General features: G+C 40.8%; 2 protein-coding genes across 4 annotated transcripts in view; both read left to right on the forward strand.

The window, feature by feature from the left end:
* Nucleotides 1-3,274: 3,274 nt before the first annotated feature.
* On the forward strand, nucleotides 3,275-11,831 carry opn6a (opsin 6, group member a). The gene is made up of 6 exons (XM_064317055.1): nucleotides 3,275-3,570; nucleotides 4,883-5,088; nucleotides 9,284-9,383; nucleotides 9,887-9,991; nucleotides 10,220-10,443; nucleotides 10,733-11,831. The coding sequence occupies exons 1-6, from the start codon at nucleotides 3,441-3,443 to the stop codon at nucleotides 11,207-11,209; spliced, it is 1,242 nt and encodes a 413-aa protein (XP_064173125.1). The 5' UTR covers nucleotides 3,275-3,440; the 3' UTR covers nucleotides 11,210-11,831.
* A 1,336-nt stretch (nucleotides 11,832-13,167) lies between these two features.
* Nucleotides 13,168-25,230, forward strand: part of LOC135244621 (vitrin-like) — a 28,363-nt gene continuing 16,300 nt past the window's right edge. For 2 of the 3 annotated variants that reach the window (XM_064317067.1, XM_064317085.1), the window contains exons 1-5: nucleotides 13,168-13,323; nucleotides 18,609-18,706; nucleotides 20,716-20,769; nucleotides 21,659-21,815; nucleotides 22,196-22,329. In XM_064317067.1, coding sequence (XP_064173137.1) covers nucleotides 18,673-18,706; nucleotides 20,716-20,769; nucleotides 21,659-21,815; nucleotides 22,196-22,329 — 379 coding nt within the window. In that variant the 5' untranslated portion in view covers nucleotides 13,168-13,323; nucleotides 18,609-18,672. Of the gene's footprint in view, nucleotides 13,324-17,947; nucleotides 18,084-18,608; nucleotides 18,707-20,715; nucleotides 20,770-21,658; nucleotides 21,816-22,195; nucleotides 22,330-25,230 lie in introns of those variants that run through there. The other variant, XM_064317077.1, reaches the window with a different exon arrangement.

Here is a 25,230-nt window from a genome sequence, read left to right on the forward strand (position 1 = left end):
CTGTTACTTAGCCGGAGTAAGAAAGAGGGGAAGTGAGAAAGTGTGTCAGTGAGAGAGAGAAAGAAAGCGATAGTGAGTCAGTGTGTAAATGAATAATGGCGTGTGAATTGGCAAACATTTCACTTCACTCGAACTGTTAAAAGCAGGTACTAATGAACCACAGTGCCAAGTTTTAGAAAGAAAAATAAATAGAAAACTGGGTTGTTTAAACAACCCGAGGATTGAAATCCATGGCTGCTGACCTACATATGTTCAGCGCAGTACACTGCCAAACAGGAACGCTGGTGTGAGTAGACTTGTCCCAGATGTGTTTTTGTATAAATCAATTTGAAAATGAGCACCTGTCGAAAAACTACCTGACTGCTTCTCTCCCTTCTAAACTCCTCCTCTGCCTTTACTTCAGCTGTGTGTGTGCGTGTGTGTGTGTGTTTGAGAGTGTTCTGTAATGCAGCTGCATGCACAGCCCCTGTCCTAAGAGTGTTGTTACCCAGATTTGTATCACTGTTTCCAGTATCACTCATGTGGATGCATTTTTCTGCCTCTTTGGATAAGAATGTCTCATTATCTCTTACTGCAGCAGGTCATGTGACTGTCATATACCAAATTGCATTTGGTAGACCCAGCTGTTGTATCCACTGCTAAGACTTGCTTTACTGTTGGGTTGCCAATGGACTTAGAATGTTTGGCATGAGGAAAGGCCAATATATATATATATATATATATATATATATATATGTATTATTATTGCTTAATATTCTGAACAAAAATGCTTTTCCTAATTGTCCTATCTAATGTGTTGATTACCTAATAACAGGTGTTTAAAAGCACACACCCATAAAATAATCGCCAGTTGGGATTCGGCCATAAATCTTCCTTTGTCCAAAAGACAAAAAAGGTTAGCGTACATGGATATATATTTATAAAAAAGGAAGAATGTCCTACTTTCTAGCTCCACGTGAGGCTTGTTTTTGCCAGGCTTGGACACGTCTGTGGCTCCCTGCGCCTATATTTCTCCTCCGAGGATACAGATTGTCAGATTTACACCGATGTCAGCGAATGACAAACAGTGGATTTCAGCCCCACCTCTTTTAGCCTTCGTCGAAGTGCTGGAAAGTCTAATTTGACGTTGCCATGGAATCGCATGTAAGAGTTTTCAAAACAAACTCCTGGAGTTTTGAAAATTAATTCCAACAAAACATAATTTGGACCATTCACTCCATGTCCTTTTTCTTGTTAGGCTACAGCTTGCTTTGTTAAATTGCTTTGTAACTGGTATCTCTCCCTTGCACAAATTAAAGGAATTATTTGAGGGGTGGGGAAGGGGAGAGTTTCATTACATTTAGGCTTTTAGCAGATGCTGTAATCCAGAGAGATTTACAAAAGTGCACAGACAAAATTTGAGCCAATAAGCAGAGGGCATGTACAGTCATGCAGAGCCACAACCAATAGCATAATAGCATAACCTTATCTTCCATAGTAGGTGCTAGAGGGAATTTAAGTTTATTGTGCTTTAAGTAGCAGGGGGAATTTGAGGATGTAGAGCTTTAAGTAAAGACAGGTAAGGTAAGTAGCAGATGGGTTTGAGGGTATCATGTTGCTTTTAGCATAGGTAGGACTAGGGAACCCATATTAAATGCTTAGTTTGAAGTCAGCATAATTTCTGCAGGCATTTATGAGCAACATGCTGGCTTCCCCATTCTCCCTGTCCATCCACAAACAATTTTGAAGGTGACATGTTGACACCCTGCTCTCCTTCCACCTCGGACCTTCTCTTCTTCCGAGGGCCAGCTGCGATCCAAGGTGTCGAATTATCTAAAGATCAAGCCGTGTTGCCCAAGGTCTTCGGGACATTAGCAATCCCATAATCCTGTGCATAACTCCTAGTTGACCTCCAAGAGAGCCACGACAACAAGCCTTCCTCAATAAGGGTGCCCACCATTACATTATCAGCGTTGTCCAGGCTTAATATTGTTCCAACAATTTTTCATTTTCGGTATATTTGACACTTGAAAATTGAGCAATAGACGTGCATGCAGTCAACCGTTACTCATATAGTAGAAAATAGGAACAGGTGCACCATGGGAGTCATCCTTTTCTTGTTTCTCTCTGTAAGCTCATGGCATCAGTACGTTTCCGTGCGGTACTCTTAAATTAAAACTGAAGAGTAATCAAATGTCTTACCAGCAGATCTGGTGTAGATTAATTCATTTTAATTGATCCGGTTAAATTTTCACAGTTTGATTGCAGCGAAGTATGGCAAATATATTTTATAGTTCTCATTATAGATCACCATCAGGTCAAGCTCAGACGTGCACACGTTATATTTCAGCACCATGGACAGTTCAACGCCCGACGCCAATTAGTTCCTAGTCTTTGCTGATCGGTAACAAAATTCTGCTCTGAAAGTATGGAAATGTATAACGCTACGTTTACTTTTACTTTATTTTTGCTTTCGGCACTAATACTTCTCGCTTTTAGAAATCCATAGTAATACGTATGAATATGTTTATCTTTGGAGACGTGATAGCATTTTCGCTTATTTTTCAGCCAGTGGATCATCCATTTAATTAATGTTCCAAATGCTTCATTGACTGGATACGTAGACACACAAAATACATTTACTTCCCATCAAGGTCCAATGGTTTTTAATTACCGTATTACGGCCGAGAAAATTAATTAATGTACGTTATGTATTTTCTTTTACACATCTCTGACGTCTGAATCGATGGTTTAGTTTTTCCATTTCAGTAATTATAGACTGGTATTCACTTAGCTGAATTATTATTATTTTAATTTTTTTGCATTCATTTTGAACGATATAATTTTTTGCCAATTTGACCTATTATACATTTTTTTACATCCATGGATAATCGGCAGAATGTCATGTAATGTATTACTAGACTCAAGTATGAAGGAACACGCTACAGTAGGCTATACGCAGTCCACACAGGCGAATACAATGTCCCTGTGCAGTTCTACATGAAAACTATTGCCTGCAGCTGTTTGAAAATCAGAAAGATTGCATCACAGAGTTGCGATATTTTTTTTAGCAGTATTTAGTTAATTAGCCTAGACTATTGTTAGTCTCAAGACCTCGATATGAAGACTAGAGAAGGTATGCTTTCTGTGACGAACTTATTTTGAGATCAAAACAATCTTACTCCGTTTCCCTTATCTCACTTTATCCATCAGTCACACACCTTCGAGGCAAAAATTGGATTACAAATACGTCACCCGAACGGACAGCGAGCGGAGAATCGAGGGGTATTTTTAGACTGGATTTAACCTTAAGAACCGGTCAGGAGTTTCCCTCTGGGGAAGAGACACTATCGTGTCTTATCTGAACCTAGGCTCCACGAAGACTTTTACAAGTGACTGCCGTGAACGCGCGCGTCTAACATCAATTTATGCCTTATCATCTACACCATTAGGAAACAAGAATGTCGCTGAGTAATCCACTTCAAGTAGTCAACATTCCGTGGAGAAATAATAATTTCAGCCTTATAAATAAAGACCCTCCTCTGTCGGATCAAGGCGAGACCATCATAGGAGTATACCTGTTGGTATTAGGTGGGTAAGGTCTTAAGCAACTTGTTTTTCTGTTGCAGCTAAGAGTTTAGCTGAGTAGTAACGCACCGTTAAAGTAAAAGCGTTTGCAGTTGCTGGCGAATTGATTTATTTCGTTCTCATGCGCGCGACGTTACTGTTATTGTGATTAATGTTTAGATGCTTTCAGAGATATTTTAGAAATGGTGAAGGAACAAAAGTTAGCCTGTGTTTGTCAGTTGCAGTTCTAATTGAATGAAAGCGCTAAAGAGACGAACGAATTCTTTGCAGCTCAATTAGATGGTTTGCCTGCTTATGAATTGTTATACTTCTCGTGTTAGTAACTTTTATGACAATGCGCATTCATTTAGGCATCAAAATGTTCAGGGGACACAGTGCTGGGCAGTTTAACTAACTGAATCGTCTTGAATACTTAGTTCCTGAATTAACTTAATTTAGAACGGATTGTTTAAAGATTCTCGCGCATGAGATTTCTGACACGAACATTGGAACTGAGCAGAATTAACTTAAGTGGTTGAAAAACCTTTCCACGCTGAGCATTGACGATTGCAAAGCCCCTCTCTGCTGAATAAGACCCCATTACTAGAATCAATTCCCTACTAATCCTGAGCCGGGTACAGGAAATTCAATCATACAGAGAATTATAAGAGAAAGAATTAAACTCTAGCCTGTCTTTATTCAGTCACGTGAAGGTAGATTCGCAGCCCATGTTGATAACGGTTCTCCATAAAAGCTTCTGACATTCTGGAACACGTCTTGTTGCTGTAAGTCAAGAAAACCTTTATACATGGTCTGGCTTTGGTGGACAAAAAGTAGATTTAGCTCCCTCTTAAAGAATTCCAGGACAGGCTGTTGGGTCTGGCTAGACGAATCCTTCCCATTCAGATCCGGACTAATCTGTGATAACAAGAAGGCTTGACCAGGCCAGGGTCTGACTGTAGACAAAATCCCCTTCCACACAGACACAAAGAGCTTATGGTATGAATGGATTTGCCATCAGGCATTCTGCATTCTGGCTAGCCAGTGAGCTACAACGATGCTAAGAGTTTGTTTGGGTTTTGTTTTTGTTTTTGTTTATACCTTTCCTGTTCAGCCAGCCGTGTTGAGTTGATAAGAGTTATAAAAGTTGTCAATAAAGTTTTTTTTTTTTTTTCCGTGTTTGCTGTGTTAGGACTGTGGAAAAGCAGGTACTGATGCAAACGGTAAGAACCTGAAGTGTATCACAGTGCAGCAGTCGAATGTAAGCTTATCTTGCAGATCTGAGCAGATTGGTGTTTCCCTATCTCCCCCCGCCCCCCTTCTCCCCCCACCGCAGGCTGGCTCTCCTGGTTTGGGAACAGCGTGGTGATCTTCGTCCTCTACAAGCAGCGGGCCACCCTGCAGCCCAGCGACTACCTCACCTTCAATCTGGCCGTGTCCGACGCCAGCATCTCCGTGTTCGGCTACTCCCGGGGGATCCTGGAGATCTTCAACGTCTTCCGGGACGACGGGTACATCATCTCCTCCGTCTGGACGTGCCAGGTAAGGGCCCGCTCGGCTGTGGCAGCACAATTTCTGTGTGGGACGTGATGGGGGGGATGGGGGCGGGGGAATAAATATTGAAAATGATCTTTATCTGGTCTCTCTGACACGGTCAAGTGCAAGCAATGTGGCGGTATCCTCTGCCAGTCAGTCTGCACTCACTTCAGATCAAGGAAGGAAGGATGGATGAAAGGATGAGGGAAGAAGGGAGAGAGTGAGAGAGAGAAAGCGAGAGAGAGAGAGATGGAGAGTGGCTACTTTTGAAAATTTGTATGGAGGACCTAGTTTTTAAGTTCTTCGCCCATGCCTGGAGTTTGCACAAACTACTGGGGGAAAATATTGAGAATTAGAGAAATAAAGGGTGAGAAAATGTGTCCTTGAAAAACTCAGTGAACCTTTTTGTGGTGAAAATTCTGTGAAATGCCATCTAGGCTTTCAGGTTAAAACCTGTCTACATTTGTTTGAAAAGTGAAAGATTTTGTTGCTGACTTGGATGTAGTCAGGCTGTATCCAAGTAAAACTTGAGCTTTACTGGGGTTGAACTAGTCAGTTTCTGTCAAAATGGTTTTTTGGACGGTTTTTTCAAAATTCTAAGTCAGTGTTCTAGAACTCCATTGCTTTCAGTTACCGGTAGTGATCGTTACATCAGCGGTAGAATGTTTAGTTAAGAAAATTCTGTTCACATATATGCAATCTCACACCTTAAAGGGTTAAAGGGTCACGCTGGACCTCACCCAGTCCTGCAGCGGCTGTAATCTTTTCATCAAGCCATTATCCGAAAATCAGTTCCCCTCCCCGACCGTGGTAATCCGACGATTCCGTGCTCCGCGCTGCTGAGTTGACTGTGCTTATGCAGTACTAGTGTGGCATAAAGAGGTCCACTCAACTGCGTGCAATTAGTGCCAAAAATAGCCCAGCGATCAAGCACCTATTGCAGCTGGAGTGGCACCAGCTGTCAGTCTGCCAGCGTTTTAACCAATCACCACCTCAGCGGTCTGTATATAGCGGGGCCATTCATCAACTAATTTCCTTTTATTAAAGAGATGATTCACATCTTGATCGCTTCACCTCTACTGTAGTACCGCTTTGCACAACGCAGGCAGACTGTCTGCTCTGCCCACCAGGGGCCGTTAGTGATCTAGGTGGGGGGGGGGCACTATATGTTTGCTTTCTGGTTGGCACCTTGTTCTATCAGTTTTTCTCATTGAAGGAAGTAAACAGCACAATCAGCATAAGTGATTGAATGAACTTTGGGAGGATTATCTTCATCTGTAGTGATCTATATATAATTATTTATTATAATTACAATTATTTTCCTTTTCTCAAATTTTTAGGCATTTATCAGAAGCCCTTATCCGAGTGACTTACACTCCTAACATTTTGCGTGTAATCCATTTTTGCAGCTGGGTATTTGCTCATTTATTTATTTTAGGCTAATAACTTTACTTTAGATGCTTAAATCTATGCCCATAGAGGTACCTGTTTGCTTATTTATTTGTTGAGAGAGTGAGTGAGAGAGAGAGAGAGAGAGAGAGAGAGAGAGAGAGAGAGAGAAAGAGAGAGAGAGACTAGCCAGCCCAGCCCAGCCCATATTCCCCAGGCCCCAGTGATAGAGTGAGACCACTACAGACACATGAGGATCCTCCTCCTCAGATTACGCCCCTCGGCATGATGGGACACGTGGGACACACACTTCCCCCCCCAACCCCTCAGCAGGAAGGCGGGACAGCGCCCTGTCACTCACTTCTCACCGCCCCAATCAGTAGTGATGACACGTGCTGAATATTCTGGCCTTGCCTGGCTGACATGGTTTCCTAGCAACAGAAACACATGCTCTGCACTGCTTACACGAAATATAAATATTTCCTTTCAGAAAAGTTTTTGGGGGGAAAAAAAAATTTTTGTTTGTCAAACCTGCTCAGGAAAAGGAATTGGCTGCAATAAAACAAATGTCCTTCATTCACCTTTAGAGAAAGGAGGAGCAATGGCCCAAACACCCCAACGCCTTCATTAGTCTTGCAAAACTCTCCTTTCCCGTGAGTGAAAGAGACGCACCTGGGCTGTACAGACAGATTTGGAATGCAGAACCTTTGACCTCGTACTGTCACATGATGATGAATTCAGACACACTTACGATTCTAATGCCACCTTTGAGTCATGAGAATGGAAATGAAATGTTCAGACAGCAGGCACCTTGAAATATGAGCTGGCCATTAACACTGGCCAGTGTGGAGTTTGTTAATACCTCATCGGCTCATGAATATTTCACTGTCAAATTTGAGAAGTTCCTTTGACAGCTCACTTATTCACCGTCTACTGTTTTTGGAAGGCGTATGGAGTGTGGAAAGATGTGGCATAGCAACAAGGCATGTCACTCCAGAGCTGCGTTTTACTGGTTAAATCTGTTAGGAATTGACCAGTAAAATTATGGAGATTGATGTTCCCCTGACTAGCCAATCACAACACACAAAATGGTAACATACGCCATTTTCTTTGTCAAACGAAGCACTCAGAACTGCCAACCAGTTTATATTTGCCTGAACTTTGACTGGTGGCGACAGAAATCCTGTATGCTTATGAATCTTGAGCTTAGCATTATATGGTTCTGTCTGCAGAAAGTATAGTTTTGAGAGTTCAAGTGTTAGAACCACTGCTCAGCTTTGTCACTACTTCCAGTTCTAACTTAGATAAATAAAGATAAATACATTTCGGGAATGTAATCAGTTGTACTGCAAAACAGACACCGCAATGAGGCTTATCATTTTTCACACAAAAAAATTCAGGTGGAACCCTTATAATTTCACATTCGCAAACTGTCAACATTCGATTTTTGATTAAAGACCAGGACGGTAATGTCAGTGTCAGTCACCTCCACTGTGGACCCTGTGGGGTGGCTGTTTTTTTCGGCTAGGCCCGGGCGCATGGCCGCAGAATGTGCGATAGAAACAGGATTAGGTCCAATAATGGGATTTCTGAAAAGGGGATCATCCTCCATGCCTGACTCTGACTAAACTGGACTGACAGGAGTTGTAGAGTGACTGGGCCCAATGGAGTACTACACCACAGGGGGTCTGGGAGATTAGTATTGAAAAGGGGGAGGGGCCGTGGGGAGAGTTGGGGGGGTGGGGGGGTCTGACGGTCATCACCCCGGGCAACCTCAGCGGAACACCCGATCGCGTGCGTTTACCAGACGTCCCGCGCCTCGGACGACGGCTTAGCGCCTGTCCTGTACAGAGGACGACCGCTGACGTCTTTCCTCGTCTGTCACTCCTCCGGGACAATCGAGAACCTGTTACGCAAGGGGGGCTGCGAACTCCCAGCCGGGACCCGAGCTTCTTGACACGGGAAGGGAATTTGCGAACACGCAAAGGACTGATCCCCTCCCCGACTCTGCCTTTCAGGACACGACTGTTTTTCATAAAGGGCAAAAACAAGAAAAAATCGATTTTGTTCCTAAACTTAAAACACCAAAAACATCTCCCCAGTAAATGTCAATAAACTACAAACAATAATGTTGGAGATGTTGGTGTTCTGAAGCAACAAGCTGACTCAAGGATTTCTTCCTGGGAAATGAATGGACTGGCCTTTTACCCCCTAATACAGTGCTGCTTAGTGGCCTTATTTGAAGGCTAACTGCATAAAAATGAAACCTGCTAATGCATTTTCTCTCCGTTGAGCTCGCACACATCTTCCCCTGCTCATTTCTACAGCACAGCGCTCCTTTCTCTGTTTGCCTCTTTTCCTCAACTCCAGCTTATGGTTGGAGGCCCAGTTAACACAAACACACAGACAAGTGCATACAATTACATACAGTGTACATACAAGTATATGTGTACATACTAGTACATACAATTACATACAGTATACATACAAGTATATGTGTACATACTAGTACATACAATTACATACAGTGTACATACAAGTATATGTGTACATACTAGTACATACAATTACATACAGTGTACATACAAGTATATGCAGTGTACGTACATTTACATACAGGCCAGGGTGTGCAGTGTATTGTGACAATTGCTGTGAAATGTGCTAATATAAGTAAAATTTGATTGATTGATTGATTGACAAGTACTCCAACATATCCTACAGTGTTCCTGTTATTCCACAGGTACCCAAACCTCCGCACCACCCCTTGCACGCATGAGAGACCCTGACTGAGAGAAATGCTTTCTGTTCACAGATAGACGGCTTCTGCACCCTGCTCTTCGGATTGGCCAGCATCAACACCTTGACCGTCATCAGCATCACCCGATACATTAAAGGCTGTCACCCTAACAAAGGTAAAGCAGGACCCGTTTACTTGCAGTTCCTTGTATATGGTAACTTTTTTATTAATGTCCCATTATGAGAGCTGTAGGACTCCTTCACACACAGTTCATAGCACCTTCATAAACACTATATATACGCATACGTAAATGATTATGTCAATAAGCAAATATTCATATGTGTCAGTGTATAATCGTGGTGACACAACACACCATATGCCTGTTTGCAGTTATTGACATGAGCCTTTATTATATTTTCACTTTGTTTTCCTTCATTGGGTTCGCTTCCGTTTCTCCTGAGCAGTTAAACCATTTCTGTTTTTTTTTTTTTAAATCCTTGAGGGATATAAATTTATTGAGATGTGGCTCCTCTGGTGCTCAGACAGGTGGGTTTACGGTCCAGGTGGGGGTATACAGTCCAGATGGGGGGTTTTATGGTTCAGACAGGGGCGGGGGGGGGGGGGGTTATGGTTTGAATGTCTGTGCTCACGGCCTGTGTGTGTGCCTTTCGCCCGCAGCTCACTGCATCACCAACGGCACCGTCTCCCTCAGCGTGGCCTTCATATGGCTGGCGGCCGCCTTCTGGTCCGGAGCTCCGCTGCTCGGCTGGGGAAGCTTCACGGGTAAGGGACCGAAACCACGGCGACAGGACCGGCCCTCTGTGACACGTCGTTACATCACTGTGGAACTCGGGGAAAAAAACCCACATTTGGAAAATAGTTTTCACAAGGACTTAGGGAGCCTGTGTAGTATGACTGAGAGCCAACTGGACTTGTAATTCAAAGTATGTTCATTGATTTTTGGAGAAACTGGGACTCATGTCCTACCCCCTGTGTCCCCCTCCCCCTCAGACCGTGGATACGGGACCTGCGAAGTGGACTGGGCCAAAGCCAACTACTCCACCTTCTACAAGTCCTACATCGTCCTCATCCTCATCTTCTGCTTCTTCATCCCCGTGCTGGTCATGCTCTTCTCCTACGTGTCAATCATCAACACAGTGAAGAAGGGAAATGCCCTGTCAGCAGAGGGTGACATCACAGACCGACAGAGGAAGATGGAGAGGGACGTGACTGTCGTGAGTGCAAAGCTGTTTTCACTAACTTTTAACTTTTTACCTTCGTTTAGCAGAGGCTCAAATACAGAGTCATTTACAATGCAAACACAAGTGCAAAGGTCAAATATTCCCTTGAATATTGTCTGTGGTCTGTAGGAATTTTACCAGCAATCAAAAGTGAGTGAAAGTAATTTAAAAACATGCAATATTAGGCCCTAAATCTGCATAGAACCAGTCATATTATCACCATGGTGACAGAGCCATGACAGCCTCCTGATGTCCAGGCCCTGCTCTCTGCCTCCCCCTGCAGGTGTCCATAGTGATCTGCACGGCCTTCATCCTGGCCTGGTCTCCCTACGCCGTGGTGTCCATGTGGTCGGCCTGGGGCTTCCAGGTGCCGGGGCTGACCAGCATCTTCACCCGCCTGTTCGCCAAGTCCGCCAGCTTCTACAACCCGCTCATCTACTTCGGCCTCAGCTCCAAGTTCCGCAAGGACGTCGGCGTCCTGCTCCCCTGCGCCCGGGAGGGCAAGGACACCGTCAAGCTCAAGCGCTTCAAGCCCAAGGCCGAGGGAGCTCCGCCCCCCTCCCCCGGCGACGGCCCGCCCTCGCCCCTCGACCAGAAGGCCCACAAGTACCACGCCGGGGAGCCCGCCAAGCTGTCCCCCAGCCCGGATTCGGGGGTGGGGAGTCCCGCTAGCAGCCCCCCTCCCAAGAACAAGGAGGTTTTCGTCATCCCCATGCCCACCCCTTCTGAAGGACCAGAGTATGAAAGTGACAGACTCTAAGGACAGGCCCCCTCTGTCTTCAGACAGTCCCTCCAAGTATGGAGCAGGCCTGGGTCAGTCACAAACGCCATTTTGAAATAGTTTTTCTCTGCAGATACTGGTTGAATTGAACATCCTTGCTGCAGAGGATTTTTCCAGTGGAACATTACATTGCTGACCATAACTACAATCGTATGAAAGACGTTTTTTTTCTGGAATATTTTTGAAAGTACACGCTTTCTAAAAATGACCAGAAATCTGCAGGACCGTTACCTGGTAGTCAAAAGGCCATGGGTTAAAGTATTTCAAATAATTGTGTGACCCAGGTCTAGTATTGAATACTACTTGAATGAAATGGCAACTTGATTTTTTAGGAAGGTAGGATATGTTAGCATCTAACTCGATTGACTGAACAGATGCAGCCCCCCAGCCCCCACCCCTTCTAAGGAGCATCTACTGGACTGATACTTCAATTTGTCACACCCCAAATTAGTAACCCCTCTTCTTTTTCATCAGTATTATGTCAGGTACAGTATTGCTCCTTTTCTGTGTGCGATGAATTCGTGTGTTTATTTGTTTTTCTGCTTTATCTTCTTTTTGATGTGTGCTTGTCAATGTGAATAAAACTATTTGTATATCTACAGTGCTGTGTGCAGAGAAAGTCATGTTAAGTAGTGAAGCTGGCGCTTTAGTTCAGTCTAAAAATAACAAACCGGAGAAGTATATTCCTGCCAAAAGCAGCATTTTGCATTTCGTTCTTTTATCAGACGCTCTTATCCACAGTTTTGATTAAATACGGAAAAAAGGTCGTGAATTCCTTTGTCTAAATGTAGAATTTTAATTTTGTGTGAAAAACGGGCTCATGCCGCGTCAGCAAGCGGGAACGTTACTTAATGCTAAGTTGTTTGCGGTCAGCGGTGCGTGTCGGTCGGAATGTTACCGGGTTTTCCCTTGGAAAAGGTTGACTGCTCGAAAGTATATCTCTTCCAGAGTGAATTACAAGCGTATGCGTAGGTGTTATTTCAACTTCGGGGGAGACAGACCGCTGGACCACCTAGTCTCGCGTAGTCAAACGTCAGTTGTCACAAGCATACCAGCCAGTCTAGGGAACAATTCATATGAAAATATTGTGGGTGACACGTCTTCCGGTCTCCCCCCAAGCCTATGCGTAGGATTAAAGGACCTACTTTTATTTGTTTTCTTACTTACTAACTTGTTTGTTTGTTTTTTTTTTTTTTTACATACTATCTGTTTATACAACTGGAAATTTACTGAAGAAATTCAGGTTAAGTATGTCGCTCAAGTGCCCCATCTGGGAATTAAACAAGCAACTTCTGAGCCCCAAGCCCAGATTTCCAACGGTAATACAACACTGCTGCCCTAAGTCTTCTGGAATGTGATTTATAGTGCTTGCTGTCACGGTCAATGTTTCAGCTCACTGTAAAAACAGTAATTTATCTCATTTAACAATCAAGTCAGGGTTCACACTCTAAAGGAATGAAAATTATACAGTGGAATCATTTGGAGAGCTGGAGGTCATTTGCAATTACATTGTGACATTCATGTCTTTGAACAAAGTTATTAATACGAACAATATACTCCACAGTAATCTGCGTTCGACCATTTTGATGTTCTAACCATGAAATAATGAAGGTAATCCCATGAGCACACAAATGTGTACAAGCGATTATTTTTTATTTAAATGTGATGCAGACTGAAAGCGTACTGTATGTATACTTTAGTGTCAGAAAAAGACCGCAAGCATGACATACGCATAAAAACCACAGGGTTGCATTAAGTTCCTGCGTTATTTCTGTCCCTGGAACTGAATGAGATCTCCTCGCTGGCATACTTCCACATCCACTTGGGGTTTTACCTAAAAAAAAAAAGTAAACAAGTTCAATCTCTCCTCGTGAATGGGCGGGACGGACAAAAATGAGTTGCTTGCGCGCACTTCCCATGCAACGCAGCGCGTTCAATGCAAAAGCCGAAGCGTGCGCGTTGTGCAAAGCCGTTCCTCACCGACTGAAGGGACATCGTTCACGCCGTCGACTTGGATTTTACGGCCAGTCATGACCCCGGGATTCTGAGCCCCAGGGACTTTGATACTCCCCAAACTCCGAGGACTGAGAAGAGTAAGTTTACCAATGGCAAATTTCTGCGCACGTGGTGTTTTCTTCTTCTGCGTTGCATCCCCTGGGATAAGCTTTGGGAATGACTTGCACAAACTATGTACCATATTTTGACGTTCTTGGTTAATGTGGTGACGGATGACGCAAATTTGTATGTGTATATTGTCGAATCGCTTCGTTCCTGTAGAGCTCACTAACCAAGCCAGGAAAAGCGAAAGCAAGAAGGATGTTATAATAATGATGTACTGCACTCAAAGAAAAGGTGCTGGCGAAGCTGATTGTTGTCTTTTAAAATATCAACTAACAAAAATACGTCTCATTCAATTATAAGTTAGAGCCTAACACAACTACATTTGTGGAGCATTTTTAGTACGTGCAAAAAATAGGGCAAAATTGCTCTGAATGTGTTTTATGAGCCAAACAGGATTTATGACCCCTTAATTCTACAGCACGGTAACTCTGCCCTAGAACTCTGGTCCAACTAGTACAGACAAGATCTAATGGCCCACGGCAACAGATTTTACACCGTTAGTTATTTTCCTTGGGTTTTTCCAAAATGACTTTATGGAAAACGCACCCAGTTCAGACATTAACAATCCCTAAATAAGGATTGGTAACGACAAAAACACAGCGGTGTGCGACGGGGATAAAAATAAAAAAACTTACAAATATTTTAACACACTGAGAGAATTTGTTTTTATAGGTTCAATAAAAAAAACGGCTGACTTACCACTTTATTTCGAAAATTCGACGCGCAATGCGCTTCTTTATTTTCGGTCCTGCGTCCAGCCTTATTTTAGAGGGAGACTGAGCCTGGACAGACTTCTTCTGGGGGGAATGAAAAAAAGTGTCAGCAGAAAACTAAATAATTTGTCGCCAGTGACAGTGAAACTTTTTTTTGCAAGACTTGTGACCTACCAGAGACCTATAGCTTTTAAGTTTTAGATCACCAAACTTGCCTTTGTGTGGAGATAATCAGTAACATGTCCACTGTTAATTAAACTCGAATAGAGTACATACTGTATACTACATGGCCAAAAGTATGTGTACATCTGACATCCAACATCTCATCCAAAATTATGGCCAGTAAAATGGAGTTGATACAGCTGTTGCTGCTGTAACAATCTCCAAGCTTCTGGGAAGGCTTTATACTAGATGTTGGAGTATTTATTGCTGCAGGGATTTGTTATCAGTTCAGCCAGAAGAGCATTAGTGAGGTCAGGCACTGATTGGGGAAGTAGGTCTGGCTCGCAGTTGGCTTTCCAGTTGATGCCAAAGGTGTTGGATGTGGTTGAGGTCAAGACTGTGCAGGCCAGTTGAGTTCATCCTCACCGTTCTTGACAAAACCATTTCTATATGGACCTTGCTGTGTGCCCGGGGACATTGTCATGCTGAAACAGAAAAGGGGCTTCCCCAAACCGCTGGGGAAGCACACAATCGCCTAGAATGTGAAGGTATGATGTAGCATTAATATTTGTCTTCACTGGAACTAAGGGGCCTAGCCCAAACCATGAAAAACAGTCCCAGACTAAGGGGAGTCCAGATACTTTTGGCCATATAGTGTGTAAGTCCATTGGGGAGCATATGTCGCAACTCTGTAAGAGTATTTAACCCTGAGTATTTTACTGTATACCAACAAAAATCAACTATATCCAAATTGTATCCAAATATCAAATTTTCTGATAAAGAGCATGTATCTGCATATTCAGAGTTCAGAGCTGCTGAATGTATGTTCTTTAACCCAACCACTAGAGTGATTTTGTTTATTTAATATCACCTCAGTGCTTCTACTCGGCGAAGAAAGCAGGTGTTACTCTATCAAATATCCCTGTCGAGGTGACACAGGGCGAGCGCAATTCAAGTCAAATCTTGTTAACGTACTTCCTGTGACCCACCCCACCCCCCCGGATTTCAATCAGCAACACTTTCCACTGCCAGTCCGAACACAGAGGTCCCGTCAATTATAAGATTCCCTTCTTCCGTCATTTTATAAATGTCTCACCTAGGCTGACAAAGTAACCGTGTTAGTGTGCATTGGCTGGTCTGACAGAGTCTACCTCCCACCTTTTTTCTGTGTGTTATGTCAGTTAGCGGACGTCTTTTTTCACATTTTTTAAAATGCTTATTTGAACATCGTAGTCAACGGCCTGCCCTCAATATGTCCGTCGCACGTCTTCGCCACCAGCAAGGCGTAGCCGACTCAAAACAAACGAAACGGGTGAAGTGTCAGAGCTGAGAGAGCGTATGCGGCTCTCATTCTGTGCCATTCTTGAAAGTACACGTCTGGCTAATTCCCCATTTACAGTGGAATGCACGATGTGTCCCTTTCATCCGAGTCAGACCTGGGTCAGATATTTTAAGTCTAGTTACCACAGCATTTCCTGCTGCTGCATTACGATTTTAAAAAGAGTCATACCATTATGAAAATGGAATATATATTAGAAGTAGAGTTAGAAAATATATTCAACAAAAATATATTGGCAATATGTTGCAAAACATCACAATCTATTGACAAATATACAAATTATTGCTGATTTAGTGGACATAAGATATACACATAAACATATACTACCCTATTGTCCACATAAACATATTTTCCCCATGCTCAACATTTTCTGAAAAAGTCATTTTGTGAAAAATGTGTACTGTTTCAAGTAATTGCAGTGAGAAAATATATCTGACTTTATTCCATATTTTCATGTATCCTATGTTTAGATAGAGGGGGGAAATGCTTTGATTTTCTGTGGATCCACTGTCTTGTACAATTCAATACTACATCACACACCCTTATTCCCTGGGTTAAACCACAAAGCTACATCTACAACATTTCATTCAGTGCCCCTTCTAAATGGCATTGCAGAGGAAAGCAAAATGAAACTTGGAAAAGCATGTAAACCAGTCAAAAAACAGCCTGATACTTCAGCTGACCAGATGTGCCCTTTTTCCCTTATTCTTTTTTTTTTTTGGGAGTAAAAATGTCCAGTTTGGTTTCGCTCATTCCATAGACCATATGAACAAACAAATAGCCTAGTATTATGTTCATAATGTCTGCCTGCCTTGTCCTCTTCTTTTGAAATTCGATGCATGTCACCCTACTTTTACTCAATGTCCAGTTATTTTAAATCTTTAACAGTGCGTGTTTTTTTTTCTTATTTCCTTTAACATTTGAATCCTTCCGTATGGTATTTTCCCACTCTCTGACCTGCCGTGTATCTGATGGTTGAAAAAAAGTTCCACCGATTTGTATGGAAAGTCAATCCTGATTCCTGATTGGCTGTCAGTGTGTGCTGCTTGTTCGCTCCCTCCAAACGATCCTTCTCCAACTGGCAAGTGAAGGGGGGCACAGACTGGCATACAGACTGGCACAGCTTTAGAAGGATCCGTCCAGGAAGGCATTAGGCCTTCATCCATTAACACGCAAAGATGGCGTTTTGATGCCAGCGAGGGTGCCGACAGCTCTCTGTCAGGGAAGAAAATGGCTGGAATATTTGGAATCCCGAAATGGTTCCATGATGAATGTTTAGCATTCTCTCTCTCCAGACGAATTCAGATCTTCCGTGAGAGGATCGGGGCTGTGTGATTTGGTTTTAAGCAGATGCTATGGAGTATGTTGCTGTGTATATGCCTAACACAAGCAATATAAAAATCTCGGGCGGAACCTGGATGTAGAGAGGGAACCCATCCCCCACTGCCTGGCCTATACTCTTGGTGTGGGTTCAGTGGTGATTTCCAGGAAATGTGATGGTATACAGTAACACTTGCTGTATACTGTAGCATGGGATGCATATGATTTGAATCGTTACCATTGGTCAAATGCTTTGAAAAGTCCCCAAAAGAATTGCGTGTAGACCCTAACTGTGCAAAGCTAACAGAAAGAGCTGTATGATAAGCTGTACTGTACAACATTAGGACTGGCCACAGATTCTAAATTATGAATCTTCATTGCATTGTGTTTTTATTATTATTTTTTTTTTCAGATAACTGTTGGTATTGGCCTTTTTGCTTTGAAGTGATACAGAGCCAATGGAAAATGTTTCTCGCTGTTTCACATTAGGTTTTAGAGCCTAATGCCTTTGGGACCATCCAAACTGAGAACAAATGTCCCTAAAAAAAGGGGGCTCTTTTCTCTCACCCTCTCTGGTCTGTGGCAGGTTATGTGAAACGCCTGCAATCGAAGCTCACAGGTTAGAAAACTTGCGCCAAACCGCACAGGCTATTGTAGGGCCCCACCTGGATACAGAAGCTCCTTTTATTAAGACTTCAAGGAGGCGCATTAGTCTTGGGAGATCAGTTTCCTTTATGTCCCCGATCATGTTGTTCTGCTGAAACACCCATGTGAAAGGGAATATTCCCCGTTTATGTTAAAGTGCGGAGCCTCCCGTGCATTTAGGTTTTCGTGAAAATGGCATGTTGCCTTGCGGCTCGGGGTGGGGGGGGGGGGGGCGGGGTGTGTCTCTGCGGATCGGGAAAAGTGCTAAACTGTAACTAAGATACCTGTTGATGTAATGACAGAAGTTTGGCTCCGGTATCTCTATCTCTGCCGCAAGAATTTTCGGGTTTGGCACGCGACAGCAGGTCATGCTTTTGATGGAATAAAAAATCTTTTCAGACTTGCCCCGAGCCTCCAGACTTTTTGGCTGCTTGCGAGAGGGTAGGAACAGGATGTCCCGATAAAGACATAGCCCCGGTGGGTGTGGCACCGCTGACAGTCCGTAACGTGTCTGCGAACACGCTAATTTACAGCGGTTGCCGTTCCTTTGAAGGTAGGGATCGCGATTAAAGATTTAAAAAAGGTGTTTGGAGAATTGAGAGCTACACAGTAGCTCTTTAATGACAGCTGTGTCAGAGCATTATGTAATGCAAGAGATTCCATGACAACTATATATATATATATATATATATATATATATATATATATATACGTATATATATATATATTTTATAAAGGTAGGTGGATTGAATCCACCTGAGGACCTCAATGTAAATAAATTGTACTGTCCACAGTTTAATGGTCAGTCAGTAAGATAAGTCAGTCAGATAACTATTTGAAATACTTTAGACACCAGTTAAACTCCTGAAAATTACGGATCATTTTTAAACAAACATCTACTTTCGTCAGTATTCAGAATGAACTTCTTCTTTCATATGATTGGGCTTTTAAAAAAAAGAACATTTTGTTTACTGGCATTGATTTATTTAAATGAAGTATTTGGCCCAGGTTTGCAGTCACTGCCCTGGGCCAGTTGTGATGTTTCTGTGTTGTGATTTGTTCTGCTGTTGTCATGCAGCTGGCATTGCCGTGGAGACGGGGTGGACCTCTGACCAATCCACTGGACCCGCCAGACCTCCGTAATGACCCGGATATCAGTCATCCCTCTCTGTCTCAGTAGGTTTTTTTAAACACTGGATTGTAATTTCAGGTGATGTTTTCCATCCCAGTAATTAAAGCACATTTGCTAACGATCAGGCTTTTGCATTTGAGAGCCCAGCCAGGGTTACCTGGCACAAGCCATAACAGAGCACACATCTTCTTTGTTAGCTTGACTGGTGTTCTCATTAAAATCTATCTGTGTCCTTGTATACCAGACCGGGTTACACAAGCACCCAGAAAAATTATTAATGTAAAACTGTAATAGTTTACTTGTGGTCCATGTTGGACACTATTTAAATGCTGTTATAGTTTATTTAAAACCATCAATGTTGCTTTGTACATTCAGCATTTGAATTATTCAACTCTTTGCTGAAAAAACAGCTTCAGATTGCTGAGAATATTCAATTGAATCTTACTAAAGAAAATATGGTCTGAATATGAATTAAAAATATTAATAAAATGATTGACATTCTACAGGAAGTTTACTGATGTGTCTTCCAAATAATGGACAGGATTTGAACTGTGACCCGTGGATACACACTCTCAACATTTTAATTAATTTATCAGACTTATATGGCAAGAGAAATGTCTTTTGATAACATTTCTGTAGATGTGCCAGAGTTAGCCAGGGAGGCTAATTTTCATCTGTAGTCCCTGGGCTATATGTCTTTGGATCGTGGGAGGAAACCAGATTACCTGGAAGAAACTTACGCACACGTGCAAACTCCAAATAGAGAGGACCCAGGCCGCCGAGGACTCGAACCCAGAACCTCCTTACGAGGTAGCAGTAACATGCACCATGCCACCCAAGTATTGTAGAACTAGGTCTTCCAATCAGTGCGGTAACATTTGATTGAGAAGGAATACCAACATCTATTAGAAGCCACGGAATGAGATTGTCCAATCAGTGCAGTGCTATTCTATCAGGAAAGAGTACAAATGTTTACTAGAAGCCATGGAATGAGATTGTCCAATCAGTGCAGAGATATTCTATCAGGATGGAAAACAAGCACTTATTAGCCACAGAATGAGATCGTTGTTTGTTCTTCTTCCCCCACGCCTACTGTGTATTAAGTTTTAATTCGGAGAGACGAGTCTCAGGGTAGCGTCTGCTCTATGGACGTGGCTGTTCGGGGTGCAGGCAGGTGGCACGGCGCGGAAAAACAGACGTAATGTTCGAGAGAACGCACCCGGAGCAGTCTACGAACTGCCGCTGAACCTGCCCTGAGGATCGATGGCGGGAACATAAATAATCTGTCAGCGGAAAAGGATCCACGAGCCGTGATGTCACCAGACATGCGCGCGAAGGCCGTCTTCACCTTGGCCTCACTCCTCAGAAATGTCTGCGCTGGAGAGGTGGTCTTGGGACTCTCTGTTATCTGGGTTGACCCTTTCTGCAGGATGGTCGTTATCATCAGTGTAGCCACATCAGGTTGTCTCCGACTGAACTTATCTCATGCAAAAAATAAAATAAAATCCGCCTACTGATAATATTCAGATGAGCCAAACTTGGGAACAATTCAATTTTAGGTCTGCCAGTTCTGAAAATTAAGTAATTAATTAACATCATTAATTAATTTGTTGAATGAATCATGCATAGGACATGACGGGTTGCAGTTAGTTTCTGAAATGGAGCTGATGGAACTAAAATTGAAATGACCTAATCTAACCCTAACCTAACAATAACCCTGATATGACTTCATAATTTGTGCTCAGCACTGCAAAAAGGCAGTCTTAACAAGTGGGGGAAAAAAAAAAATGAGTGGAAAATATGATCTCATTTTAAGCTACTGTTTGCTTGGCAAGTGAAATTGTGTTACCCCGTCGGCAAATCGTTGAATTAATCAAATTGTTTCACCACATTAGCAATATGTTTGTCTTATTCAGCAAAAAAAAATGATTTAAAGTGATCATATGAGATTAAAATGCTTGTTGAGATCGACTTTGTTTTTTGGGCTTTTTTTTGCAGTGAGGTGATTAGGTGTGATGCATATGGGTATGAACTTTGCTTCCTTCTCTCCTAGCTTTGCTGCTAGTGATTAGCACCAGGGCTCGACCGAACAAGAAGCCAAAACAAGGTGAGAAAAAACAAACACAGTTCCCCCCAACTTCCACACTAAAAACTATGGTCTATTCTCTCTAGGGGTTTCGTCATACTTGTTCCTGGTTATGGTTATACACTTGTTGTACGTCGCTCTGGATAAGAGCGTCTGCCAAATGCCTGTAATGTAATGTAATGTAATGGTCTAAAGATATAGTGAAAGTGAAGCAGGGACAAATCATGTTTGTTCTGTTATGAATTATTTAAGAGAGCAAGAAAGCCTTGGACGGTGTCTGCCCAAATCCAAGCTTCTGTAATCTGACGATGTGTGTCTTTCTGAAACTAATGCAGAGACAGTGACATCACTTCTGTTCTGTGTTATGTGCCGTGTGTTTTTAGAGCAGAACGTTTGTACCTGTCCATACATGTTCTACACCACAAATAACTTTCTCTGTGACGGTCTGGTTTGGGAATACCAGCACACAGCACAAAAGGCTGCACTGCAGAGAGAGCCGTTTAGAATTCTGGCAAAAAATGTTGCTGTTTTGTATAAACAATTAGGACAAATTAGGTAATCAGGCATCAGAGGTAAACACGTTGAGATGATTTCCGATTTCACGCCCAGAAAATCCCATAATGCTCAGCTCCTCCATGCACTTCTATGAAAGCAGGAAGACTGCCACTTCCATTTGCTCTGTCTGTTTGCTGTTTTTCTCATTTAAATTAATTCGCTGCACAGTATTGCATTTAGCACAGATCATAATTGCGTGTATGGTCTCGTTTTTAAGTGCTTTTAATGTTGTTTGCATTTAATTTTGTGGCCATGTTAGTGTGAGCGCCAAGTGCCATCTGACCAACATCCGTTACTATGGCAACCAAGCGTCTTGACTGACACGTCTGCCACTTGACCCTCTCTTTCCACCCAGTTGTGCCACTCATTGAGTGTGATGTCCGGGCTGGGAAGGTCAACCTCCCAGAATTCATTGCGAAGTGTCCCGTCAACTGCAGGGAGACCAAGCAGCCGGTGTATGGCTCGGGGACCTTCGCTTCCATCTCCAGCATCTGCAATGCCGCCATCCACAGGTGACACCAGAGGGGGGCGCTACTGAGTCAAAGCACCCGTCAGACTTAAATTCTTAGAACCACAGGAGTTTCTCTTTGTGTATAAAGACTATGCAGCTCTATCAACGAATGCACTGTAATGCGTGAATACTTTTCTGTGAACCACTGATATCACCACCCCTACCTCAATTTAGTGATTTGTATTATTGCCCCAAGTTTGTTTCAGTTTGTTTAAAAAAAAAAAAAAAAAAACATATTACCAGCATCTAAAGAGCTAATGGACTTAAGTAGCCTCTAGCATAGATCATTGCACTAATGAGCAATGCCAGGCTATAGCGATGGAATCCTGTGGTGGCCTCTCCCTTGAGTTGGTCGTCAAGGACGGTTGGGTTCTCTTTCAGCGGTGTCATCACCAACAAGGGCGGGAAGGTGATCGTGAGCAAAATGGCGGGGCAGTCTTCCTACAAGGGCAGCTTCTCTCACGGCATACGTTCCCTCTCTCTGCCCAAATGGAGGGAGTCCTTCAACGTGTCAGGTCAGCCCTGTCTCCTCACTGTCCTGACACGAGTATCTGCTGTCCTGTAGGTTTTCACCCCAGCCCTAACAAACAGTAGTGCTGAAATAAAAATCTACAATACGGTAGGTCGCCAGGAACAGGGCCAGGAGCCACTGGTGCAAAGGCTTGTTTTCTCAAAGAATGATGACCACGACTATGAAAAATAACATGACAATGTTTACTTTAGTCTTATGTATTTTTTTATTTCCAGTGAAAGGCATATTTCAACATAAAGTTCTTAAAACATTGATTTCACTGTGGTGGTTAAATAAACACAATTTCCTATCCAACTAAATTAAAACATCCAGTTTTAAATATTTTTGCCATTTTTTCACATTTTGGACATAAGACTATAGTCTTATATATTTTTTATTTCCAGTGAAAGGCATATTTCAACATATTTTTAAAAACACATTTATATTCATTTATTTCACTCTGGTAGTTAAATAAACACGATTTCCTATCCATCTAAATTGAAATATCCCATTTTAAATATTTTTGCCATTTTTTCACATTTTGGACATAAGACTTTAGTCTTATATATGTTTTATTTTCCAGTGAAAGGCATATTTCCTCATAAATTTCTTAAAACACATTTATTTTCATTTATTTCACTCTGGTTGTTAAATAAACAGGATGTCCTATTCATCTGAATAAAAATATCACATTTTAAATATTTTTGCCATTTTGTTCACATTTTGGACGTAAGACTTTAGTCTTATATATTTTTTATTTCCAGTGAAAGGCATATTTCAACATATTTTTTAAAACACATTTATATTCATTTATTTCACTGTGGTAGTTAAATAAACACGATTTCCTATCCATCTAAATTGAAATATCCCATTTTAAATATTTTTGCTATTTTATCACATTTTGGACATAAGACTATAGTCTTATATATTTTTTATTTCCAGTGAAAGGCATATTTCCTTATAAATTTCTTAAAACACATTTATATTCATTTATTTCACTGTGGTTGTTAAATAAACATGATTTCCTATCCATCTAAATTGAAATATCCCATTTTAAATATTTTTGCTATTTTATCACATTTTGGACATAAGACTATAGTCTTATATATTTTTTATTTCCAGTGAAAGGCATATTTCAACATATTTTTTAAAACACATTTATATTCATTTATTTCACTGTGGTAGTTAAATAAACACGATTTCCTATCCATCTAAATTGAAATATCCCATTTTAAATATTTTTGCTATTTTATCACATTTTGGACATAAGACTATAGTCTTATATATTTTTTATTTTCCAGTGAAAGGCATATTGCCTTATAAATTTCTTAAAACACATTTATATTCATTTATTTCACTCTGGTTGTTAAATAAACATGATTTCCTATCCATCTAAATTAAAATATCCCATTTTAAGTATTTTTGCTATTTTATCACATTTTGGACATAAGACTATAGTCTTATATATTTTTTATTTCCAGTGAAAGGCATATTTCAACATATTTTTTAAAATACATTTATATTCATTTATTTCACTGTGGTTAGTTAAATAAACAGATTCCTATCCATCTAAATTGAAATATCCCATTTTAAATATTTTTGCTATTTTATCACATTTTGGACATAAGACTATAGTCTTATATATTTTTTATTTTCCAGTGAAAGGCATATTTCCTTATAAATTTCTTAAAACACATTTATATTCATTTATTTCACTCTGGTAGTTAAATAAACACGATTTCCTCTCCATCTAAATTGAAATATCCCATTTTAAATATTTTTGCTATTTTATCACATTTTGGACATAAGACTATAGTCTTATATATTTTTTATTTTCCAGTGAAAGGCATATTTCCTTATAAATTTCTTTAAAACACATTTATATTCATTTATTTTTTCACTCTGGTAGTTAAATAAACACGATTTCCTATCCATCTAAATTGAAATATCCCATTTTAAATATTTTTGCTATTTTATCACATTTTGGACATAAGACTATAGTCTTATATATTTTTTATTTCCAGTGAAAGGCATATTTCAACATATTTTTTAAAATACATTTATATTCATTTATTTCACTGTGGTAGTTAAATAAACACGATTTCCTATCCATCTAAATTGAAATATCCCATTTTAAATATTTTTGCTATTTTATCACATTTTGGACATAAGACTATAGTCTTATATATTTTTTATTTCCAGTGAAAGGCATATTTCACATATATTTTTTAAAATACATTTATATTCATTTATTTCACTGTGGTTGTTAAATAAACATGATTTCCTATCCATCTAAATTGAAATATCCCATTTTAAATATTTTTGCTATTTTATCACATTTTGGACATAAGACTATAGTCTTATATATTTTTTATTTCCAATGAAAGGCATATTTCAATATTTTTAAAACACATTTATATTCATTTATTTCACTTGGTAGTTAAATAAACACGATTTCCTTCCATCTAAATTGAAATATCCCATTTTAAATATTTTTGCTATTTTATCACATTTTGGACATAAGACTATAGTCTTATATTTTATTTGTGTTTTATTTATCATGTGAAAGGCATATTTCCTTATAAATTTCTTAAAACACATTTATATTCATTTATTTCACTGTGGTTGTTAAATAAACATGATTTCCTATCCATCTAAATTGAAATATCCCATTTTAAATATTTTTGCTATTTTATCACATTTTGGACATAAGACTATAGTCTTATATATTTTTTATTTCCAGTGAAAGGCATATTTCAACATATTTTTTAAAATACATTTATATTCATTTATTTCACTGTGGTAGTTAAATAAACACGATTTCCTATCCATCTAGATTTAAATATCCCATTTTAAGTATTTTTGCTATTTTATCACATTTTGGACATAAGACTATAGTCTTATA

The sequence above is a fragment of the Anguilla rostrata genome, chromosome 2, assembly GCF_018555375.3.
Source record: "Anguilla rostrata isolate EN2019 chromosome 2, ASM1855537v3, whole genome shotgun sequence".
Lineage (NCBI taxonomy): Eukaryota > Metazoa > Chordata > Actinopteri > Anguilliformes > Anguillidae > Anguilla > Anguilla rostrata.

What these genes read in the sequence shown, in the direction of transcription:
- opn6a (XM_064317055.1), top strand. Translation starts at nt 3,441, where the DNA reads ATGTCGCTGAGTAATCCACTTCAAGTAGTCAACATTCCGTGGAGAAAT. An exon ending in AGTATACCTGTTGGTATTAG is followed by an intron (nt 3,571 to 4,882) that starts GTGGGTAAGGTC and finishes CCCCCACCGCAG; the next exon opens with GCTGGCTCTCCTGGTTTGGG. An exon ending in AGGCTGTCACCCTAACAAAG is followed by an intron (nt 9,384 to 9,886) that starts GTAAAGCAGGAC and finishes TTTCGCCCGCAG; the next exon opens with CTCACTGCATCACCAACGGC.